The following is a 12,092-nucleotide window of genomic DNA, read 5'->3' as shown; positions in this document are numbered from 1 at the left end:
TTCTTATACAAAGTCTATAGTGTTTTTCCATGATAGATGATATTTTATCATGTTAAGCATTCATCAGTTGGCACTTCTTGAAATCTTTTTTAAAATAGGGAGTTATTTTAAATTTTGTGAAAGGCCTTTTTTTTTTTTTAGCCATCTGTAAAGATAATCATAGGTCTTTTCTTCCTTGGATATTTTGATATGATATATTCCATCAGGTCGTGGCCTGTTATTTTCTTAATGTGATCTTGGATGTTTGCTAATATTTTCTTTAGAAATTTTGCATATCTCATGAATTATATTGGTCCGTATGTGTGTGTGTGTTTTACATTCTATCGGGTTTAAGTACCAGTGTTATGCATTATAAATGTAAAAACATCATGAAAACAGTTGGTAAGTTTTCCTTATTTTCAATGCTTTGGAAGTTTATGGAGCATTGGAACCATTTGGTTGAAAAGTTGGCTTGAATTCCTCTCTGAAACCACCTGTGTCTTTTTTTGTGGAGCAGCTTCTTAATTTTTCTAGGGTAATTGGTCTACTTAAGCTTTATGGCTGTGTTCATTTTTGGCCACCTATATATTTCTAGAAAAATCTCCATTTCATCTGGGTTTTCAAAGTTACTAGTGTAGGAGTCTTCAAAGCAGTCATGTGATTCACAAACTTCTGTTTATTTTTATTTCTCTTTCTGCATACTTGTTTTTGCTCCACTTCCCTCCCCCCCACGCCTCTTTCCTAATCAAGTTAGCTAGTGGTTGTCTTGTTAATTTAAAATAGTAACAGACTTTTGTTTAAGGTGGATCTGTTTTGTTCTCTTCTCCAGTTCATTGATTTCTGCTTTTATCTATAATATTTCCTAACTTGTGCTTTTTATTTTGTCCTTTTATATACCTGTCATTTTATTGAAAACAATGTTTATTGCTATGAATTCTTATCATTGAATTACCTGTATCCAGTAGTTTCTGATATATGTAGTTATTTTTATTTAGAAAAATTTCCATAATTATTTTATTTCCTTTTTCCCACGAGTCTTTTAAATAGGACACCCTTAATTTCCAGGTAGAAGGCTGTTTTGTTGATAATTTCAAGCTTTGATTTATGATCAGTGTCATTTGTAATCTCAATTTTATAGAATTTTGCTATTTTAATCTAATATTTTACTCTTATGAATATTTTATGCTCACCCGAGATGATATATATCTGTATTATCAGCATGTAAAATTTGATACAGATTTCATATGGTCTATTTCACTGATCATTTTGTTTAGGTCTTTTATATAATTTTTTGTTCAATTGGTGTCTTAGAGTGAAATATTATAGTCTTATATGTATTTCTATATATACATTTTGCATCCCTTGTGTAGTTTTGCTTCATTAAATAGTTGCTATTTTGTGTACAGAATTAAGTTTTTATGTGAACTTGCAGCTTTGAGTATCAAAGTGCCTTTACTTTTAATGCTTTTTGTCTTGAAGTCTATTTTCTCCTGACATCGAAGAGCTCTTTGTAACATTGTGTCCACTTGCCTATAATACCTTTGTTCATACCTTTATTTTTACCCTTTCTGAATCTCTAAGAATATTCCTTGAATATAGTATATGATTGGTCTGGCTTTGTAAGCCAAGCTGAAAACTTTTCTTTTAGTGGCCGTGTTAGATCTAGTCACATTTTATGACTGATGCTTTCCGTCTTTGTCAGTGTTTTGTAATTACGTGTGTAATACTCCTTTTCCTTTGATGTCTTCTTTGCTCTTTAATTATCTGGCACTTCAGAAGGTTTATATTTTTGAGTGTCGGGGGGTGGGGTGTGTGCTTACTAGACTTTGCTCTTCCCTCTCTGGTTTGCTACATGCAGCACTTACACAGTGGCTTCCCTCCCCGGTCTCTGTTTTAGTAAAACCCTCAGTGCCAGTTCAGTTATCTCTTGGTCTGATGACGCTTATTCTCTAGATTTCTGAAGAAAGGCTCTCGTGAGTGCTAGACTGTTTCAACGACAGGACTGAGACTTGAGCCCAGGTTTCGGCTGCACCTCATTACTTACCTTATTGATTTACAGATTGGCAAACCTCCATTCGGTTTGCAGTGAGTGTCTTTAAAGTGATAAAAGGCATGAACTTCATAGTCTGGTTTGATGGTGGCTTAACTGCTTTTCTTGCAGATGCTGTTTTAAAGATAGTTATAACTGACCTTTCTTCCTCTTATGTTACAGGACCAAGCCATATGTCATTGTATGTTCGACCCCACAAAGGCTCAACACTTTCTCAGTGGTCTCTCGGCAATGGCACCCCGGTCACAAGTAAAGGAGGGGACTACTTTGTATTTTACTCCCATGGACTCCAAGCCTCTGCATGGCAGTTCTGGATAGAAGTACAGGTGGGATTTCCCAGCACTGCTGGTATCACCGGTCAGGTTCCCAGGTGGCAGTTGGCAAGTATCAAATACTCGGGCTCAGTACGCTGCCTTCACAGAGCTAGAAAACTAACAGCTTTTCTCTGCCAGGTCCTGGAAGAGCAGCCCGAGGGAGTCATCACCGTGGCCATCGCTGCCCACTACTTTTCTGGGGAAGACAAGCAGTCCTCCCAGCTGGACGCTCTGAAAGAGAAGTTCCCCGACTGGACGTTCCCTTCTGCCTGGGTGTGCACCTACGACCTCTATGCGTTTTAATCTTGTGAATGAGCTGAGTAAATGCCCTGTGGGATGCTTCAGGTGACATGGTCTCTCCTTAAGCTACATGGATATTTGTAATGTAAGGCAATGAATTTTAGCAAGTTTTGTGGGCTAGCCCTCTCGGGGCCAAGCACTGTAGTGGTTGTGCTGTGTGGTAGTGACACATGGCCTTTTTAAAACTTGAAAATGCCAGCTTTCTGGCACTTAAGCACACGTGGGTACTACCACTACACTAACATGTCATTTTATATGACCTTACGGACAAAAGCCAACAGACCACTTCAACAGCTGTCCCCGGAGAGTCATGAAAGATGCTGAAAGTACTACACCACCACTGTTAATGAGACAAATGACATTTCCAATGAAAGCCCAAGACCATTGTTGTGTCATGGATGTGGGTAAATTTCCAGTCACTGGAGTAATGATTCCCCTGGAGGCCTACTGTAGGTCACTAGGAAACTATTACAAAAGGACGGGAAGCAGCTTTGGGCTTTTGAGGCCCCAGCCTGTGCTGGGAGAAGTGTCTGCAGGCAGCTTCTAGTGTGTGCACAGGAGCCCAGGACCCCTGGTATGGAAGCCGGTGTTCAGCTGGTGGTTCCTGCCTTCTGAGGAGTGGTCAGTGCAATCCTTGTTGCAATGCTTGTTTCCCTCTGAAACATCTGTCCCCCCCTCCCCACCTTACCGATGCTCTACCCCCTCCGGTTTTCACAGGTTCTCTTGGTCCAGAATGTCAGTTGTTTGTGCAAGTACAGGACTTTCACTTCCTGCCCCAGAGCCGGGTTGCCATGGCGTCTGTTCTGGGGAGGGAGGGTGGGTAATAGTGACTGAGCATTTTATACATACTTATTCTCTTTGTTTTGTAGAAGGGAATTTTCCAAGGTTAATCCTTAAGGGCATAATTTTATTGATGCATGGGGTCCTTATTTTTGTCTGTTTTCTAACCAGCTGAACAGATTGGTTTCTCAGTAACTTAGTGTCCAGCAGAACTGGCTTCCCTGTAGCTGCTGGGGTTCAGACCCTGCATAATGGCAACCCTAGGACTGAAGAGGTGCTTTTTGTTTTGAAGAAGGTGGCTGTGAGCATATCACAGCAGTGCCCCTGGGTTCCTGGCGCCAGCAGTGGAAGGGCTTGGTGAGATCCCTGGCAAATTTTGCTAGCTTTCTTTTTTCTGTTAAGAGATGTAAAAAGTTGGACTAATTCTGCATTTACTAAGCATAGGCGCCCCCCCCCCAAACATTTTAAAGAAAAGCTACAATAAGAATTAATTGGCACTTGGACCCATTTGAACAGAAAGATTATAGTAAGTGTGCATCACGGGAGGAAATTCTTCTTGAAACACGATGGGATTTCTAATCATGCTCCTCATATTGCCTGCCTAATTTGTGGCTCTTTAAAACTCACTGGGCCGCCAAACAGGGCTGCAGCCAGAGCTGAGTGATGACATGCTGGCTGTGACATGCATGGGCACTGGAGCCATTGCTTTTTTGACTTTGTAGAAACCACATATTTCTAGCCTCAAGTGCCTGACTCCTGCCACATTTATCTGTCAGGCGGTAATTAAGTGTTCATAGCTTGTATGAAATCACAGTTGTGGAGGAAAAGTTAGAAACTTAATAGCTCAATGAATTTTAAAATACAGTCAGTCCTCCATATTTGCAGGTTCCACAGATGGAAAATATGCAGGAAAAAAAAGTTACATTATTGTTGACATGGACTAAGTAGTTAGGCCTACAGTGGTTGTGTCAGTAGTAAACATGTAGACTTTTTTCCTTATCCTTAAAAAATACAGTATAACTGCTGCTTACATTAGGTATTACCAGTATAAGTAATGTAGAGATGATTTAAAGTATATGGGAGGATGTACGTAGGCTCTCTGCAAATACTATGCTATTTTATATATGGGACTTAAGCATCTATGGATTTGGGTATCCAAGAGGGTGGTTCTAAGGGATGACTGTACAAGCATATTTTTGTGAGTAATCTGAAATTATTTTTAGGTAAAAAAGGCAAAACCACAAATGTGTTACTTGTGATTAGTTTCCTTTGGGAAGGATGTTGTTACTCCTTTTTTCAGTAACAATCATGGTTTTCTTTTTGCCCTTGAATTGTACCTTTATATGTTAACAATTATGTTCTTAGGCTTTCTTTAGTATTATAAAGCTTCCATATTATGCAAGGTTGGTAACAAATCTCTGGGCATGCTTAATCTTCTGGGATGTTGATTTAATGGCAGAAATGGTTAAATCCAATATTCATGGCTCTATTAATAAGCACACCACTGTTAGATCAGAACCCCTCTGAAATGAAAGAATTTTAAGTATCTGATCATTTGAATAACCTTTAAAAAAAAGTCTTTGAAAATTCTAAAATACATGATTTCCTACAGAATTTAAATGTAAGTAGCACATTCAGGGAAAGTGTAAATAATTGTGATATCGAAGGAATTATTTCTTAAAATTTACTGTGTTGTCCTGAAACAAAATTGTTGCATGAAGTATCCGTTTCCAGCATGCTAGGATTCTTAAAATGTTGCTGAGGGGGCCATAACCCAGCTTGCTGACTCAGGAAGCTACAGAAAAAATGATTATGTCTGTCCATTACTTTTCACTGGTTTCACTTGAGAATTAATTGTTGCCTTACAATGTTACTGAAATAAACTTTAATATACTAGTTAGTATATTAAAATAGAAAAATATATCTTTATTGTATCCTGTATCCTCATATTTGAAATTTTTTAAAGTCTTGTTCTTTTTACTAGCTGTTAGAAGGTCTAGACCAGCGGTCACTAACCGATGGTCTGTGAGGTTGGTGACCACTGGCCTAGATGGTTCCTGTGGCTATAACTGCTATTTTAATGGGCCATGTGAGCAAAGAACTCAAGATGGAAATGTTTACTTCAACTGGAATCCTTTTGGGTGTGGAATGAGGCTGTGCATCTGAATTTCACAGAAATTAATGAGCAGCTACATTTAGCATATTTAGCAGTTTTAAATCATATCTATTGGCAAAGGAAATCACTGAAGGGCTAATGAAAATGGTATTTTGTTGGATAGAGCTCATTCTAATCTCCACACAAGAAAAGGACATCACTACTCAAAACAGTCCAGTACAAGGTGTAATAATAGCAGAATGACATTCCTAATATAGTTTACAGAAATTTATGGCCAATAGAGCAAAAATGCACTTAATACCTCTTTATTTAAAAAGCCTAGCCAATTTGGAAGTACATCAATATATATTTTTGATACTACTACATTATTTGATTTGTAAAAATATAACATGTTGATACTTTCATTTATCCCAAGAATGCAAAGTTGGTTTAATACCTGAAAAATCAATGCAGTATACCATATTCATAAAATAAAGGACAACTACCATATAATCATCTCAACAGATGACCAATTATTTGGTAAATATTGACAAAGCCTAACACCTTTTCATGATGAAAAATAAACTAATAATAGATGGGAACTTCCTCAACCTAATAAAGAAAGTAACTTGTGGTTAAAGACTGAATATAATGCTTTCCACCTAAGTTCAGAAAGAAGACAAAGATGTACGCTACTCACTTCTGTTGAATACTGTGCTGGAGGTTCTAGCAAGAGGCATCCAGATTAGCTGCAGATGACATGATCTTTAAAGAAAACCCTATGGAAGCCACAAAAACTATTACAGTTAACTAATGAATCCAGCAGTGCTGTAGCATCTAATTTCAACATACTAACAAAGAGTAATTCTATTTGCAATAGCATGGAAAAGAATAAAATACTTAGGAATAAGCTTACAAAAGTACAATATTTTTATAATGCTAACTATATAAAACACGGCTGAAAGGAATTAAAGACATGTCCTAAGACCGACAAACTTAATATTAAGATGGCAATATTCTCCAAATGATCTATAGATTGAGTTCATATCAAATCCCAGCTGCTTTTTGTGTGCACACACATAACTTGACAAGCTGATCCTGCAAGGAACCCAGAATAGCCAAAACATTATTGAGAAAAACTTAGGACTCACACTTTCAAAACTTCCTACAAAATAGTAACAGTAATCAAGACAGTGTGGTACTAGCAGACACAGATCAGTGTAGTGCGATCAGCCAGAACTAGACCCATACACTCACTCAGTCTACTGAGTTTTGACAATGGGAGAAAAACTTCAGTAAATGGTTCTGGGACACTGAATAGTCACATATAAAAGAACAAAGTTAGACCCCCTCACTTCATAGGACATAAATAAAATAAGCTCAAATAGATCAAAGACTAACATGTGGAAACTAAAATCATGAAACCCTTAGAAGAAAACATTGGCATTAGTACCTGCTGTTGCTAACTGAAAGAAATGAGAGGATTTTCACTTTTTTGAAAAAAGCTGTTACCGTACTAACGTAGGTCTTTCAAAAAGCAGGAACACGCTACTCTTGGATAGTGGGGGAATGAAACCTGTATCTGATAAGCATCTAGTATCCAAACGATAGAAAAACTCTTGCAAATCAACAATAGAAAGATAAATGACCCAAATATGAAGTGAGCAAAGGATGTGAACTTTTTTATCCAAAGATACACAAATGGCTAATAATCATGAAGACAGTCATAAGGGAGATGCAAATCTATAATGAGATACCACCACTTATTATATTAACGCAGATGGCTATAACCAAAAATACAACAAGTGTAGACTGGAGCCCGCCTCCACTGCTAATGGGAATTAAAAAAAAACAGCCCAGGCACTCTGGGAATATGGTTAGACATTTCCTCAAAGAATTAACTCACATCACATGACTCAGCATTTCCACTCCTAGACAGAACTGAAAACATGTCCACACAGAACCTACTTGTACATGAATGTTCATAGTAGCATTGTTCATGATAGTCAAAACGTGGAAACCACCCAATTCCTTAAATAACTAGATAAACAAATATAGTATGTCTATAAAATGGAGTATTATCCAGCCTTGAAAAGGAATGAAGCATTGATACAAAGATGAACATCATGCTCAGTGAAAGAAGCCAGACAGAAAAAAGCCACATATAACATTATTCCATTTACATGAAATGTCCAGAATAGGCAAATCCGTACACGGCAGATTTAGGAATATAGGACAACAGGAAAAAGTAATCAAATTGTTAATCTCACCTATTAGAGATGATGCCTGGTGCCCTCTACACTTTTGTATATAAAGTTTTGCTTGGTGGAAATCATATGGTATGCATGATTTTGTATCATTTTTCATGGTAGTTTAAAACATTTTCCATGCCATTAACATGAATCATTTGTTCCAATCTTGCATTGTCAAACATCTAGGATGCCATCAACTCTTGAGGCTCCTATCCTAAATAATTCTGCATGTAAATAAATATTAAGTCTGCTGAATTTCTAAGTTATTTCATAAGAAAAATTCTAAGAGGTGGAATTATATGATCAAAAGAATATTTATGTGGCTTTTAATACATATACTTTCTGCTGTTACCCTGAGATGGTGAGCAAACAAAAGTTGATGTAATGGTTTTATGGCCCTTTACCAAGTACACATTACAGAAGTAGCAGCAATTTTAATTCAAGCAAAGGTTGACTTTATATCCCCAAATGACTTCTTGTTTTGGTATTAGCAAATAATTTAAACCTCGAATAGTTATACTGAATATTTAAATTCACTGGTTAAAAATATGGCTTAAACAGTTAATACGTGAACCAAACAAGGCAAAAAAAAGATTGAGTTTTTAAATATTAAATTGTATTAACAAATTATCAGATAAATTTCCTATAAATGTTTTTGTTTTTTTTTTGCCTTGGGGCCACCCATTCCTATTAGTTGAAAAACAAGTATTTTCTAGAGGACTCATTTATGGCATTAACCCTAGGAATATAGTTCTTATTGACGCCTGCTTGGGACAGTGCAAGATAACCCAGCAGCACATTAGGATATTTGAAAAGATGACAGCTGTTTAAATGGTAAATCATTTTTATTGATGGAATATTCACACCAAGCACAAAAGTAATGCTAGGTCTTCTCCTAGTGGACTAGGGCAGAAGAAATTTCAGTTTAGTTTCTTGCTGAGCTCATGGTGTACTCACCTGGGAAACAGTTCTATCTTAAGATTCAGGGAAAGGTGGTTTAAAACAAAGGCTTAAATAAAAGTAGCACCAGAAGGACCAGGTCAGGTACCAATAATCACATATTCCACCCATTCAGGAGTTTCTGTATGTGAAATTATTGCACTTGTAAAAAGTAAATGATAGTAAATTACCAAACCCAATAATTTAAAACAGTTTGATGAATTCTGAACTAAGCAATTTCAAAATAGTCTTGAGTTTCCCATCAAAGGAAACTTGGCTAGGACAACTAAATCTAGCCACTTTTAAAAACAAGGATAGAGGACCAAGTTTTATTTCTAAACTCTAATTGCACTAAGAGGAGAGAGGCTGTTTTACATAGTGGTATGAATTTGGTCCACATGAAATACATTGTTGTTATAAAAATAAGTTTGTTTTTGTAAAAAATAACATTGCATTCCTTTGTTCAAATTGCACAATACAAACAAGCTATCTAAATTAATACTGTTATAAGGTAATTAGAAGTACATACACAGGGTATGTGTTTAATCTGAAGCAATTAAGGAGTATGCAGTTTTCATAATGTATGAAAACTAAAATTAAGTCATATCTAGAAATACATAAAATATTTTAAAAATTACAATGAAGAATGAATTCTTTACATACTAATTTTTAGTTAGCCGTGATAATACAGGATTCAGTATATTTACATAAAACTCCATTTTTACTCAATTTACAAAAGCAATAAATAAGAAACTACATTAATTTGCACAAAACCTGTTTCATTTCATGATTGGTGTGACCATTTGTTATTTTATGACCAAGCCAATAAAATAAACCTGTCTTCCTCTATGAAGACTGCTCATATGTGGAAAGAAGAGCAAGCCCTGTCTTTATTCCAAGAGTGACTATAAATGGCCATGCAGAATCCAGCATAAAACCTTACAAATTAAAATAATACAAGCCCTAAAAATATGAACAGTGCCTTTGAGTATATTTATACAAGAGTATTCACAAAAAGATAAAATTCTTGATACAAAATAGTTTAGTGGTATCTAACATAATTAGACAAGAACCCCTCCGACCTCCAGTCCAGCAGGACTGCAGCTGGCACACTGCCTCACAGGTATAGCGCTCCCATCATTCAGGACTGGCATGTGCTGTGCCAGGGCAGACATCTGCTCAGGAGGCCCAGTCAGAGTCCAGTGCTCTCAATCTAGGGCATTCCAGGTAGCTCAGGTACCTGACAAGCTACAGCAAGCACATGAGCATTTATTTTTAAAAAAGCAGTCTGGACACACGCTGAACCAGAAAACGTAAGAAGCTATATGTAGTGAAAAAGCAAGCTCATCTGGGACAAAACAATCCCTACGGTTTAAGAGCTACCAATCTTAAGAATAAAACCAAAATATTCTCATGTACATCTGTACAGTATTCTTTATTACTTTCCACCAAAGCTTTAAATTTTTTTTTAAATGAAAGATGATTTATTCTGATATCATATTTTTCTGGAGTCAAGGAGATTTCTTAGAGAAGAGTTAGTTAAAATTTAATACCTTACCAGAGTCTCTGAGCTGAGCTCCCTGGTTAAATCATCCAATGAGGTCACAGTGTCCTCAGTTGCACGCACGCTGCTGCTAATTAATACTGCCGTGGTGACGGCACCTCACCGTTGTTAGGACACACAACAGTCGTAAGTCCCATCCTGAAAAGTTTCCTCCTCCTCTGCGCGGGTTGTGTTCTCCTCTTTCCCAATGACCATACTGCTACCTCCGACCTCGCCCTGGGGGATGCTTCCATGGCCTGAAGAGCCCCTGCTCTCCTCTGCCCGAGGACTAGTCTGTTCAGGAGTCTTACCCACAGTTACTGGCTGGAAAGCTTCAGGATGGACCTGCTCTTCCGTTATCTCACTGAGCTTCTGTAGTTGTGGCTTAATGATGTTCAAAAATGGCTTATATCCAGGACTAAGTAAAGGAAAGAGGAAATTAGTTCGCCTGCCATATTCAAAAGGCTCCATAGAGTGTTATGTATATACTAGTGGCCCAGTGCACGAAATTCGTGCATGGGTAGGATCTCTAGGCCTGGCCTGTGATTAGGATCGATCAGGGCATTCCGCTGTTGGCCAGGGCCTTCCTTCATTCTGTGCCGCCCCCCAGTGGTCAACGCATGTTATAGCGAGTGAGCAAACTCCTGGTGGAACTCCTGAGGGAACACTTTGCATATTAGCCTTTTATATATGCAAATATACTTTTTCTATTGATTTGAGAGAGAAAGGGAGAGATAGAAACATAATGATGAGAAAGAATCATTGATTGGCTGCCTCCTACATGCCCCCAGCTGGGGATCGAGCTCGCAACCCGGGAATGTGCCCTGACGGAATTTAACCATGACATCCTGGTTCATAGGTTGATGCTCAACCACTGAGCTACACTGGCCGGGCATTACAGTGTTATGGAAAAATTCATACTAAACACAGATACAGTAAGGTCAGTGATTGATTATGAGGGGAGGGGAGGCAGCACAGGGAGGTAGGAAGGGAAGGTTTCTTAGGTGCCCTGGCCAGCATAGCATTAGCATGAGTCTTAAATTTCGACGCACTAGGAGCAAATTATCTAATATTACAATTAAAAATCATATTCCACAGTGTAAGGACCAACAGGATTTCATACCTGAAAAAGAACTTTCAGAGAACCTGAATGAATTTTCCAATTAAGGAAAACTAGATCCAAGTAAGGCAAGCCCCCAAATCCACACATAATTGGTGAGTAAGGGCTAGAACCCCAGGTGCCTAACTTTTATCCACTTTTTTTTTTAAATTAAAGTGTCCTTTATTGTATATGTCTTAATAGAGTTTTATTAGCATCCACTACTATCTTTAAAAAAATATGTTCTTATTGATTTGTAGAGAGAGGAAGGGAGAGGGACAGGGAGATAAAACATTGATGAGAGAGAAACATAGATCAGCTGCCTTCTGCATGCCCCCTCCTGGGGATCCAGCCCGCAACCCAGACATGTGCCCTGATCTGGAATCAAACTGGTGACCTCTTTGTTCATAGGTTGATGCTCAACCACTGAGCCACACTGGCCGGGCCATCCACTACTCTTAATTTGGTTTGCTAGTAAATCACCATGGAATTTGTTAAATTCATATAGACTAAGCTTTTATTTTTTCAAGTAGAAATTTTTAGATTATTTAATTCCACAGAACCACAAACCCTAAGTTCCAGTCTTAATGCACCAAGATAACTTAAGATTTGTTTAGGAATTACATGTTCCCCATTTTGTCTGGGGAATAAGTAGAAAGTGATGACGAGGCCATATTGGGGTATGCCTGGGAAGCTAGGAAAACGTGTTTGTTCTTACTCTGAAAGGCAATGGACAATGGG

General features: G+C 37.7%; 2 protein-coding genes across 5 annotated transcripts in view; one reads left to right on the top strand and one right to left on the bottom strand.

Moving 5' to 3' along the window:
- The window catches only part of ERMP1 (endoplasmic reticulum metallopeptidase 1), a 34,061-nt gene extending 28,715 nt beyond the window's left edge, over nucleotides 1-5,346 (top strand). The window contains exons 13-14 of the mRNA XM_015562513.1: nucleotides 2,192-2,355; nucleotides 2,482-5,346. Of these exons, the coding sequence (XP_015417999.1) occupies nucleotides 2,192-2,355; nucleotides 2,482-2,646 (329 nt within the window). The 3' untranslated portion in view covers nucleotides 2,647-5,346. The remainder of the gene's footprint in view (nucleotides 1-2,191; nucleotides 2,356-2,481) is intronic.
- Nucleotides 5,347-8,596: 3,250 nt separating this feature from the next.
- Nucleotides 8,597-12,092, bottom strand: part of RIC1 (RIC1 homolog, RAB6A GEF complex partner 1) — a 76,943-nt gene continuing 73,447 nt past the window's right edge. For all 4 annotated transcript variants that reach the window (XM_006761609.2, XM_015562516.1, XM_015562517.1 and 1 more), the window contains one exon: nucleotides 8,597-10,670. In XM_006761609.2, the coding sequence (XP_006761672.1) occupies nucleotides 10,382-10,670 (289 nt within the window). In that variant the 3' untranslated portion in view covers nucleotides 8,597-10,381. The remainder of the gene's footprint in view (nucleotides 10,671-12,092) is intronic.

Source organism: Myotis davidii, unplaced genomic scaffold, assembly GCF_000327345.1.
Source record: "Myotis davidii unplaced genomic scaffold, ASM32734v1 scaffold1597, whole genome shotgun sequence".
Classification (NCBI taxonomy): domain Eukaryota; kingdom Metazoa; phylum Chordata; class Mammalia; order Chiroptera; family Vespertilionidae; genus Myotis; species Myotis davidii.
The sequence above is the reverse complement of the archived record's forward strand: the minus strand, read 5'-3'. Positions and strand labels throughout refer to the sequence as shown.